At 37.4% G+C, this 12,372-nt stretch overlaps 1 protein-coding gene across 1 annotated transcript in view; it reads left to right on the forward strand.

The window, feature by feature from the left end:
• The window catches only part of TEX11 (testis expressed 11), a 239,607-nt gene that overhangs the window by 102,331 nt on the left and 124,904 nt on the right, over window positions 1–12,372 (forward strand). The window contains exons 12-13 of the mRNA XM_040265735.1: window positions 1,502–1,583; window positions 4,666–4,744. Coding sequence (XP_040121669.1) covers window positions 1,502–1,583; window positions 4,666–4,744 — 161 coding nt within the window. The remainder of the gene's footprint in view (window positions 1–1,501; window positions 1,584–4,665; window positions 4,745–12,372) is intronic.

The raw sequence follows: 12,372 nt of genomic DNA on the forward strand, positions 1-12,372 counted from the left end.
ATGCTTCCTAAGGCCCACTTGACCTCACATTCCAGGATGTTTGGCTCAAGGTGAGTGAGTGCACTATCGTGGTTATCTGGATCATTAAGATCTTTTTTGTATAGTTCTTCTGTGTATTCTTGCCACCTCTTCTTAATACCTTCTGCTTCTGTTAGGTCCATACAGTTTCTGTGCTTTATTGTGCCCATCTTTGCATGAAATGTTCCCTTGGTATCTCTGATTTTCTTGAAGAGATCTCTAGTCTTTCCCATTCTGTTGTTTTCCTCTATTTCTTTGCATTGATCACTGAAGGTAAAGTGGTATACCTCTTTGGAATTACAAGTATGAGTCATCCTCTTTTGTTCTGTTTCCAGGTTGTTTTGACATTCCTTGCACTTTCATATGAATTTGGGAATCAGCCTATCAGTTTCTACAAAGATGCCAGCTGGGAATTTGATTGTATTGAATTTATAGATCAATTGGGAGATTACTTCTATCTAAACAATTATAAGTTTTCCAATCCAAGAATATGAGATGTGTTTTCATTTATTTAGGTCTTCTTCAATTTCTTTCAATAGTGTTTTATAAGTTTCAGTGTAGAAATCTTGCCCTTATTTTTAAAATTCATCCCTATGTATTTTATTCTTTTTTGTTGCTATTATAAATGGAATTATTTTCTTACCTTCAGTTTTGGATTGTTCATTGCTAGGATATAAAACATGTTTTGAGCTCAAGACATATTCAAATATGCCCATTAGGAAAGATGGTAATGTAAGAAATTATAATGCATTCTTAGTTTATTCTTGTATTGATATCATCATTATTTGCAAATGGTTATAATACCTGTGGTTGCTTTCCCTAACTTTCCATTCCTCAGGCATCTCACACATGAATTTACAAAGCATGGAACTAATCAATACACTGTCCATGTAGAGGTTAATTAATGTTGTAGAAAGAAAAATTCTGTTCTGTGAGCCTAGCCTGCACTTTTAATCATAGACAGCTGTTTCAAAATGTACACTGTCTGGCAGAAGTAGAACTAAGTCCAAGTAGCAAGGACTTGGAAAAACCATTCTGAGTATATTGTTATTAATAGTAAATGTGACAGGCATATCCTATAGGAAAGACAGTAGGTTTATTTCATTCAACCATTATTTGCAAAAGACTTTAGTTATTGAGATTTCAAAAGAAAGCAGATCTAATTGATGTGTAGGGTTTTGCTTACCAAGATAAGAATATGGTCTTATATTCTCACAGTTTAAATATTGACCTTGCCATTAAGTGCTTGCCACTCAATAGACGTGTTTACATGTTCTTTTCCATGTACTGTTCCATTTAGATTGAATAAAATATCAGAAAATAGCCTCATGGATAGACTGGATATTATGATTTGATCTTTTATAATTTTGATTTCCTTTGATCATGAGTCATCTTGGTGTGGTTTAGTGAAATAGGCAATTACTTGAAAATTGTCTTTTACATTCTACAGTTAATATCATTGTGATTTCTCTGTTTAAAACAGGAACAGTTACATCCAGTTGGGCTTTTCTTAAAGGTGAAAATCCTCTTGAAGGGTGAAATGGTTAATCAAGAACTTTTTCAAAGTAAGTGAAATTTCTGTGTGTGAAAAGTGTACAGAAATATTAATACCAATTTGTTGAATGTAAGATATTTTGTGTTATACTAGCATAGGTATAATTTGATGGTGACTGAGAAAGAAACTGAGTACATAAGATTGTCAGGAAGCAGAGGAGAAGGAAGAGAACACCGTAGCAAATTTAGCAAGTAATAAAGAAAAAAAGAGCTAAGTAATAAAGAAAAAAAGAGCTAAGTAAAAGCTATCAGTTTTCCTTTAGTCTAGCAGAAAATTGCAGCTGCCCAACCTGCCCATCATGAAAAAAGATACCTATTGATAGAAAAAGCCTTTGCAATGCTGGGCCTTTTATAATTACTTGTCTGTGAAGTGAATGTGAAAGTCGCTCAGTTGTGTCCAACTGTTTGCGACCCCATGGACTATAGGGATTCTCTAGGCCAGAATACTGGAGTGGGTAGCCTTTCCCTTCTCCAGGGGATCTTTCCAACCCAGGAATTGATCCCAGGTCTCCCGCATTGTAGGTGGATTCTTTACCAACTGAGCCACAGGGAAGCCCAAGATTACTGGAGTGGGTAGCCTATCCCTTCTCCAGCAGATCTTCCTGACCCAGGAATTGAACTGGGGTGTCCTACATTGTGACTTCCCTGGTGGATCAGATGGTAAAGCGTCTGTCTACAATGCAGGAGACCTGGGTTCGATCCCTGGGTTGGGAAGATCTCCTGGCGAAGGAAATGGCAATCCACTCCAGTACTATTGCCTGGAAAATCCCATGGACAGAGGAGCCTGGTAGGCTACAGTCCATGAGGTCACAAAGAGTCATTGTGGGTGGATTCTTTACCAACTGAGCTATCAAGGAAGCCCAATTACCTGTATAAACATTGCTATTTGTTTTTCAGAATTCTCAAGGAACTAGAATGTGCATATGTCAGCATAAACTGATATGCAGCTCTGAGTCATTTGTCAAGTCACTTAAATTTTTTGTGCTTCAGTTTCTTCGGCTTTAAAAAATATATAATATTAATGTCTATTTCATTGTGTTGTTTTGAGAATTCTATGAAAAAAGTATGTAAAGCATTTAGTTCCATGCTTGGTACATAGTTAGTGTGCAATAAATATTACCTATCAGTTATTATGATCGCTACTATTAACTTATTACTACTATATAGAGGAATTAAGTGAGGCAAAATATCTCTCTATGCACACTGATCTCTTAACAGTATTTCAGTTATGTTTAGTCATAAAACTAATTTAAAATTTTTAATGTGTACATGCTTTATTTTTTACTGTATAAAATATAATCATAGAGCTGTATTATTTTGGTATATGAAATTATGTTACTATAATAACTGATTATCCAGTAAATAATAGCAATTTATAATAAGTAGGACTGTAATCAGATTTGGAAGTTGCTGTAGATTTAGTGCCTATTTAGTAGCACTGAAACTTTCTGTGATTTCTGGAATATTCGCCAATCATCAGGAGATCTCAAGATCTGAAATACATAGAGGATTCTGCATCTCTGTAATAGTATCAGCTCAGATATGCACAGGCTGAAATCTCTTCAGAGCCAGAAAGACAACTTCATTCTTTTTTTGCAATATGGGAATAAACAAACCAACTAAACAATTAGAGGAATAGTCTTATTCAAAGTGATATAGTGTGGGAAGATCAGAGAGATTATTGGAGTTACCTAGTTTGAAGTTAATTCCTATTAAATATTTTTAAATCAAAATGTAGAAAAGAAACAATTTTAAATGAAATTATTCTTTATTTCTAGATTGTTTTTACTTAACTTGGTCTAGATACTCATGATAGAGTAATGAAGTTGCAACATCAGATTACAAACTAGGAAACTTCCATGAATTTAAGTTTTGTATAGTTTAAAATAATGCAATTATCTTTCATTTTGTTATATTGAAAGTATTGGTATATATGAAACTTGCATTTTTATATGTTCATTTCTTTGCTAATGAAAGTAGTTTCAAGAATCAACCTAACTACTGTCATTGGAACTTCACTGGTATTTTTTATAGTAGAGAAAGTAGACATTTTAAAAATATGTAATGTTTTTTATTATGAAAAAATAGTACATACACATTGAAGAAGTTTTTGGAATATACTAAAAATACTTATTGTCCACCATGCACTGGAATATCAGCTCCGTGGCAGCAGAGATTTTTGTGTGTTTTGCCTACTGCTGGATTCCCAGCACAGCTCCCTGGCAGAGAATACACTTGTTAGCTATTTGTTGAATAAATAATCTAAACACAATCACTTTTAGAAATTTGATAGTTTATTTTCAGTGTTTTTCTATCTTAATTTGCTCTTTTACAGAATTTATAGACAGCCTTTGTTTTCCAATATTTTTACTAATCTTATAATTCATATTGGTGCATATTCATTTTTTAAATAGAAAACAGAGTTTTATATTCAACAGTTTTAATGGTTGCATAGTAATTTGTCACTATCCTATAGTGGAAACTCAGTATGCATCATTTTTATTGTCATTATAATCTGTGTTGCTTTTATTAATAATATCTTTGTCTGTTACATTTCCCCACATTTATTTCAGGTGACTTTTCAGAAGTACAGTTTCTGAAATAAAGAGAATCATAATAGCAGCTGTCATTTATTGAATACTTACTAAGTGCTAGCTCTTTTGCTATGTAATTTACATGTATTATCTCACATCAGTCTCTCAACAACCCTGAGAGATTGGTGATTTGTTCCCCACTTTACAGATGGCAAAACTAAAGTCCAGAAAAACTAACTAAATTGAATATGGCCATAAGAGTGGCAAGTGGTTTCAAATATGGATCTGTCTGACTGACTTCATATTGCAAGCTCTTAATCACTGGGTTTTTAGCATATACTCAAATTGCTTTTCAAAAGGTTACTTTGCCTGCTTCACTGCATTCTCTGTAGCATTGGATATTACTGGCATATAAAAAGGCTTTGATAAATTGTTAGGCAATACATGATATATGGAAAACATTTAGAAAGTAGATTTTGAACAAAGGGAAATTATTGAAAATAGCTAAGCTTCCTCAAAAATGAAACTTATGTGATTATTTCTTTTTTCTTTTTGTTAGCTCTTATGGAAATTCTACGTTTTGACATGTCTCTGGACTTCTGTCTGAATATTGTTAAACTGCTGATGGATCATGAAAGGTATAGAAGAATTGATTTTCTTTTCTTTAAAGACTAACATTTTTCTAAGGTTTCCATTAACATAAGTTGAATTATATCTGTATCTATCTATACCCATATTCACAAAGCACAATATTTGGCATTGTGTTAATCAAAATAGAAGATGGAACTGCTTGCTTACTGATTTAAACAGTAAGTTCAGTTCAGTTCAGTCGCTCAGTCCTGTACGACTCTTCGCGACCCCATAAACCACAGCACACCAGGCCGCCCTGTCCATCACCAACTCCCGGAGTGCACCCAAACTCATGTCCATTGAGTTAATGATGCCATCTAACCATCTCATCCTCTGTTGTCCCCTTCTCCTCCTGCCTTCAATCTTTCCCAACATCAGGGTCTTTTCCAATGAGTCAGCTCTTTGTATCAGGTAGCCAAAATATTGGAGTTTTAGCTTCAACATCAGTCCTTCCAGTGAACACCCAGGACTGATTTCCTTTAGGATGGAGTGGTGTGATCTCCTTGTAGTCTAAGGGACTCTGAAGAGTCTTCTCCAACACCACAGTTCAAAGCATCAATTCTTCAGCGCTCAGCTTTCTTTCACATCCATACTTGACTACTGGAAAAACCATAGCCTTGACTAGACGGACCTTTGTTGACAAAGTAATGTCTCTGCTTTTTAATATGCTGTCTAGGTTGGTCATAACTTTCCTTCCAAGGAGTAGTCAAGGAATAAATAGTCAAGTAAATTTTAAAATTTATATTAAAATTTTAAAAAATAAATGAAAGAAAGTTTCATTTTAAGATAGGGTTTGTAAAACCAGAGTTGACTAGGTTAACTTACAGGTCAGTGTCATGTGGAAGTGGAAGGCCTGTGCGACTGTAGTTCTGCAGATGATACACCCCTCTGGCTCTATCATCATGGGATTATTAATGTCAGAAGGGATCTTAAAGTACCTGTAGACCTCTTTAGTGGTTTTCAAGCTTTGGTATTCATCAAAATTACTGGGAAATAAGCACTTGAAAAGGTGCTGAACATCTTTACCAATCAGGAGAATGCAAATTAAAACCACAATGAGAAACTGCTTCATACTAAACTAGAATGGCTGTAATCATAAAGATAGATAATAACAGAAATTGACAAGGATGTGAAAAATTGTAATCCTCATACACTGCTGGTGGGAATGTAAAATGGTGCAGCTACTTTAGAAACAGTCTGTCAGTTCCTGAATAAATTAAATAGAGAGTTACCATATGACCCAGCAGTTCCAATCCTGAGTTAAACAGGAAACATATCCATATAAACACGGGTATATGAATGTTTGTAGAAGCATTATTTTTAATAATCAAATATGGAAATAACCAAAATATCTATGAACTAATGAAAAGAAAAGCAAAATGTAGTATACTTATATCATGGAATATTGTTGTTTAGTTGCTAAGTCATGTCTCACTCTGTGACCCCATGAACTGCATGCAGCATGCCAGGCTTTCCTGTCCTTCACTATCTCCCAGAGTTTGCTCAAACTCATGTCCATCGAGTTGGTGATGCCATCCAACCATCTCATCCTCTGTCACCCCCTTCTCCTCTTGCCCTCAATCTTTCCCAGCATCAGGGTCTTTTCCAGTGAATAGGCTCTTTGCATCAGGTGACCAAAGGATTGGAGCTTCAGCTTCAGCATCAGTCCTTCCAGTGAATATTCAGGGTTGATTACTTTTAGGATTGACTGGTTTGATCTTGCTGTCCAAGGGACTCTCAAGAGTATTCTCCAGCACCAGAGTTTGAAAGCATCAGTTTTTTGGCGCTCAGCCTTTATGGTCCAACTCTCACATCCCTACATGACTACTGGAAATACCATAGCTTTGACTAGATGGACCTTTGTCAGCAAAGTAATGTCTCTGCTTTTTAATATGCTCTCTAGGCTTATTGTAGCTTTTCTTCCAAACAGCAAGCATCCTTTCATTTCATGGCTGCAGTCACCATCTGCAGTGATTTTGGAGCCCAAGAAAATAAAATCTCTTCCTATTTCCATTGTTTTCCCATCTATTTGCCATGAAGTGATGGGACCAGATGCCATGATCTTCGTTTGTTGAATGTTGAGTTTTAAACCAGCTTTTTCATTCTCCTTTTTCACTTTTTTCAAGAGGCTCTTTGTTTTCTGCCATAAGGGTGGTGTCATCTGCATATATGAGATTTTTGGTGCTTCTCCTGGCAGTTTTGATTCTAGCTTGTGAGTTATCCAGCCTGGCACTTCTCATGGTGTACTTACTCTGTATATAAGTTAAATCAGTAGGGTGACAGTATACAGCCTTGACATATTTCTTTCCCAGTTTTGAACCAGTCCTTGGTTCTATGTCCAATCCTAACTGTTGCTTCTTATCCTGCATACAGGCTTCTCAGGAGACAGGTGAGGTGGTCTGGTATTCCCATCTGTTAAAGAATTTTCCACAGTTTGTTGTGATCCACATAGTCAAAGGCTTTAACATAGTCAGTGAGGCAGATGTTTTCTCTGAAATTCGCTTGCTTTTTCTGTGATCCAGTGGATATTGGCAATTTGATCTCTGGTTCCTCTGCCTTTTCTAAATCCAGCTTGTACGTCTGAAGTAAGTAATTACATGAATATACAGTTTTAATTGTTTTTTTTTGGTCCGTGCTGAGTCTTCGTTGCTGTGCATGGGCTTTCTCTAGTGGAGGAGAATGGTGGCTGCTCTTCTAGTTGTGGTGCATGGGCTTCACATTGCAGTGACTTCTCTTTTTGCGGAGTATGAGCTATAGGACATGGGTCTTCAGTTGTTACCATGCTGGACATGGGCTCAGCAGTTTTGGTTGTCAGGCTCCAGAGCACAGGCTAAGCAGTTGTAGCACCCAAGCTTAGTTGTCCTGTGGTAAATGGGATCTTCTCGGACCAGAAATTGAATATAGATGAAATTCATTCCTTTAATATATAATAATAAGTACTTGAGTGGGTTGCAGAAATGGCATGCTAGCTGAGATGAGTGAGATAATTTCCTAAAAACATAGAAAAAGAGGCAGATTTGTAATATTAAGGCCTCACACTCTCAATACTAATTCCTTCCTGGGGTAGGTCTAAAGGATTATCATTAGACACTAAGAGGTAAAAGTAGTCATCAACTACCTGCGGGATTTTATTTAATCATGCCACATGGTTTTTCCCATATAATAGCTACCATCAAAACAGAGGACTGTTGTTAAGACTGTTACCAAAGATCTTTCTTCTTCTCTCTTGTTTCTGGTGAGACATTCATATAACATACTTTTCTAAGGCATGAATTAGAATTTTTGTTTTAATAAAAATTCTTAATGAGTTCATTAGAAATTATAGTTCCAGTCTGTAGGAAGTGAAGGTGGCACAGAATATATACTCATTTCTTGAATTTTCAGTATATTTTGTTTGGATAGATCATTTGTATTTTTTTTTTAATTTCCCCCCGGGGTTGGTTTTAGGATGTTTGAGATGGTAAAAGGAATAGAAAGGATTTTTTAAGGTTGATTGTTTCTTGGAGACAAGAGTTTAATTTTCCTTAGCACATTGGTTGCATTGCAGTTCATTTTATCAACAAAAATTGTGTCTAGTGCAACATGTTGTCAGGGGTATGGTTGGAGATAAAAAGAAATATAAGAAGCAGACATTCCTCCAATGAATTTACTGTCCACTACAATAAGCTAAGCGTGTGTATGCTTGATCAGTCAGCTGACAGTAAAATGTAGAATTTGAGAAATGCATAGTATAGGTGATTTATATGAATCCTGTAGGACTTTAGAAGAAGGAGTAAAAGCTCACTGTGGGGTCCGTTGGTCACAGAATGCTTAATGAAGGGGATAGCGACTAAGAAATGGTAAGATTTTCATAGGTGAGTAAGTAGTAATTACTGACAGGAAGATTAAAGTGATCAAAAATGTGAGCACAAGGTGCTAAAATTTAGTCCAATTTAGCATCGTCTATTTAAAGGACAACATATGGAACACATAGGGGCTTCTTTCAGGGAACTTACAAGTCTTACTGTAAAGAAGATATTTGTAAAGATAACAGTGCAAGACAGCACATGGAAAAGGAGAATAATTGACAAATTAGTATAGGAATTCAGAAGAGGCCTAGACCATTGTGTACTGGAAACATCAGAAAAGTTTCTTTGAAAGTGAGATGTGAGCTGGGCTTTGAAGGTTGGAGAGGATTAGGAAGATGGAAAGGAGGAATAAGGACGTATTCAGAATATGATTAGTGGTTCAGAGAGGCTGCAGCATCTGGTCCCATCAGTTCAGTTCAGTTCAGTCGCTCAGTCATGTCCAACTCTTTGCAACCCCATGAATCGCAGAATGCCAGGCCTCCCTGTCCATCACCAACTCCTGGAGTTCACTCAGACTCATGTCCATCGAGTCGATGATGCCATCCAGCCATCTCATCCTCTGTCGTCCCCATCTCCTCTTGCACCCCAATCCCTCCCAGCATCAGGGTCTTTTCCAATGAGTCAACTCTTCGCATGAGGTGGCCACAGTACTGGAGTTTCAGCTTTAGCATCAGTCCTTCCAATGAACACCCAGGACTGATCTCCTTTAGAATGGACTGGTTGGATCTCCTTGCAGTCCAAGGGTCTTCTCCAACACCACAGTTCAAAAGCATCAATTCTTCGGCGCTCAGCTATCTTCACAGTTCAACTCTCACATCCATACATGACCACAGGAAAAACCATAGCCTTGACTAGATGGACCTTTGTTGGCAAAGTAATGTCTCTGCTTTTCAATATGCTATCTAGGTTGGTCATAACTTTCCTTCCAAGGACAAGCGTCTTTTAATTTCATGGCTGCAGTCACCATCTGCAGTGATTTTGGAGCCCAAAAAACTAAAGTCTGACACTGTTTCCACTGTTTCCCCAACTATTTTCCATGAAGTGATGGGACCAGATGCCATGATCTTTATTTTCTGGATGTTGAGCTTTAAGCCAACTTTTTCACTCTCCTCTTTCACTTTCATCGAGAGGCTTTTGAGTTCCTCTTCACTTTCTGCCATAAGGGTGGTGTCATCTGCATATCTGAGGTGATTGATATTTCTCATGGCAATCTTGATTCCAGCTTGTGCTTCTTCCAGCCCAGCGTTTCTTACGATGTACTCTGCATATAAGTTAAATAAGCAGGGTGACAATATACAGCCTTGACGTACTCCTTTTCCTATTTGGAACCAGTCTGTTGTTCCATGTCCAGTTCTAACTGTTGCTTCCTGACCTGCATATAGGTTTTTCAAGAGGCAGGTCAGGTGGTCTGGTATTCCCATCTCTTTCAGAATTTTCCACAGTTTATTGTGATCCACACAGTCAAAGGCTTTGGCATAGTCAATAAAGTAGAAATAGGTGTTTTTCTGGAACTCTCTTCCTTTTTCCATGACCCAGTGGATGTTGGCAGTTTGATCTCTGGTTCCTCTGCCTTTTCTAAAACCAGCTTGAGCATCTGGAAATTCACAGTTCATGTATTGCTGAAGCCTGGCTTGGAGAATTTTGAGCATTATTTTACTAGCATGTGAGATGAGTGCAATTGTGCAGTAGTTTGAGCATTCTTTGGTATTGCCTTTCTTTGGGATTGGAATGAAAACTGACCTTTTCCAGTCCTGTGGCTACTGCTGAGTTTTCCAAATGTGCTGGCATATTGAGTGCAGCACTTTCACAGCATCATCCTCCAGGAATTGAAGTAGCTCAACTGGAATTCCATCACCTCCACTAGCTTTGTTCATAGTGATGCTTTCTAAGGCCCACTTGACTTCATATTCCAGGATGTCTGGCTCTAGTTGAGTGATCACACCAACGTAATTATCTGGGTCATGAAGATCTTTTTTGTACAGTTCTTCTGTGTATCTTGCCACCTCTTCTTAATATCTTCTGCTTGTTAGGTCCATACCATTTCTGTCCTTTATCGAGCCCATCTTTGCATGAAATGTTCCCTTGGTATCTCTAATTTTCTTGAAGAGATCTCTAGTCTTTCCCATTCTGTTGTTTTCCTCTATTTCTTTGCATTGATAGCTGAGGAAGGCTTTCTTATCTCTCCTTGCTATTCTTTGGAACTCTGCATTCAGATGCTTATATCTTTCCTTTTCTCCTTTGCTTTTCACTTCTCTTCTTTTCACAGCTATTTGTAAGGCCTCTCCAGACAGCCATTTTGCTTTTTTGCATTTCTTTTCCTTGGGGATGGTCTTGATCCCTGTCTTCTGTACAATGTCATGAACCTCCGTCCATGGTTCATCAGGCACTCTAGCTATCAGATCTAGTCCCTTAAATCTATTTCTCACTTCTACTGTATAATCATAAGGAATTTGATTTAGGTCATACCTGAATGGCCTAGTGGTTTTCCCTACTTTCTTCAATTTAAGCCTGAATTTGGCAATAAAAAACATTAAATTAGAAGATTAATGAAATTAATTGTTAATAATTATTATTAATTATCAGTTAACTGTTTGATTAATTTATTTTCAAATTAAATTAAGTCTTCTAGTTGATATGGCAATTAGAGAAGAAACTGAAATAAAAGGAATCCAGATGGGAAAAGAAGAGGTAAAACTCTCACTATTTGCAGATTACATGATATAATACAAAGAAAACCCAAAAGAAACTAACAGAAAATTACTAGATCTAATCAGTGAATTCAGCCAGTTGAAGGATACAAGGTCAATACACAGAAATCACTTGCATTTCTATATACTAACAATGAAAAATCAGAAAGAAATTAAGGAATCAGTCTCATTCACTACTGCAAGAAAAAGGATAAAATATCTAGGAATAAGCTTACCTAAGGAGACAAAAGAACTGTGTACGGAAAATTATAAGACACTGATGAAAGCTGAGCACCAAAGAATGATGCTTTTAAACTTTGATGTTGGAGAAGACTTGAGAGTCCCTTGGACTGCGGGGAGATCCAACCAGTCCATCCTAAAGGAGATCTGTCCTGGGTGTTCATTGGAAGGACTGAAGCTGAAGCTGAAACTCCAATACTCTGACCACCTCATGCGATGAGTTGACTCATTGGAAAAGACCCTGATGCTGGGAGGGATTGAAGGCAGGAGGAGAAGTGGACAACAGAGGATGAGACGGCTGGATGGCATCACCGACTCGATGGACATGAGTTTTGAGTGAACTCTGGGAGTTGGTGTTAGACAGGGAGGCATGGCGTGCTGCTTCATGGGATCAAAAGGAGTTGGACATGACTGAGCAACTGAACTGGTACTGTATTGGTGTTTTTCTTTCTGGCTTACTTCACTTTGTATAATCTCCAGTTTCATCCACCTCATTAGAACCGTTTCAAATGTATTTTTAATGGCTGAGTTAAACTCCATTGTGTATATGTACCACGGCTTTCTTATCCATTAGTCTGCTGATGGACATCTAGGTTGCTTCCATGTCCTGGCTATTATAAACAATGCTGCGGTGAACATTGGGGTACACATGTCTCTCTCAGTTCTGGTTTCCTCGATGTATATGCCCAGCAATGGGATTGCTGGGTCGTATGGCAGTTTTATTTCCAGTTTTTTAACGAATCTCCACACTGTTCTCCATTGTGGCTGTACTAGTTTGCATTCCCACCAACAGTGGAAGAGGGTTCCCTTTTCTCCACAACCTCTCCAGCATTTATTGCTTGTAGACTTTTGGATAGCAGC

The sequence above is a fragment of the Oryx dammah genome, unplaced genomic scaffold (assembly GCF_014754425.2).
Source record: "Oryx dammah isolate SB20612 unplaced genomic scaffold, SCBI_Odam_1.1 HiC_scaffold_23, whole genome shotgun sequence".
In the NCBI taxonomy this organism is placed as follows: domain Eukaryota; kingdom Metazoa; phylum Chordata; class Mammalia; order Artiodactyla; family Bovidae; genus Oryx; species Oryx dammah.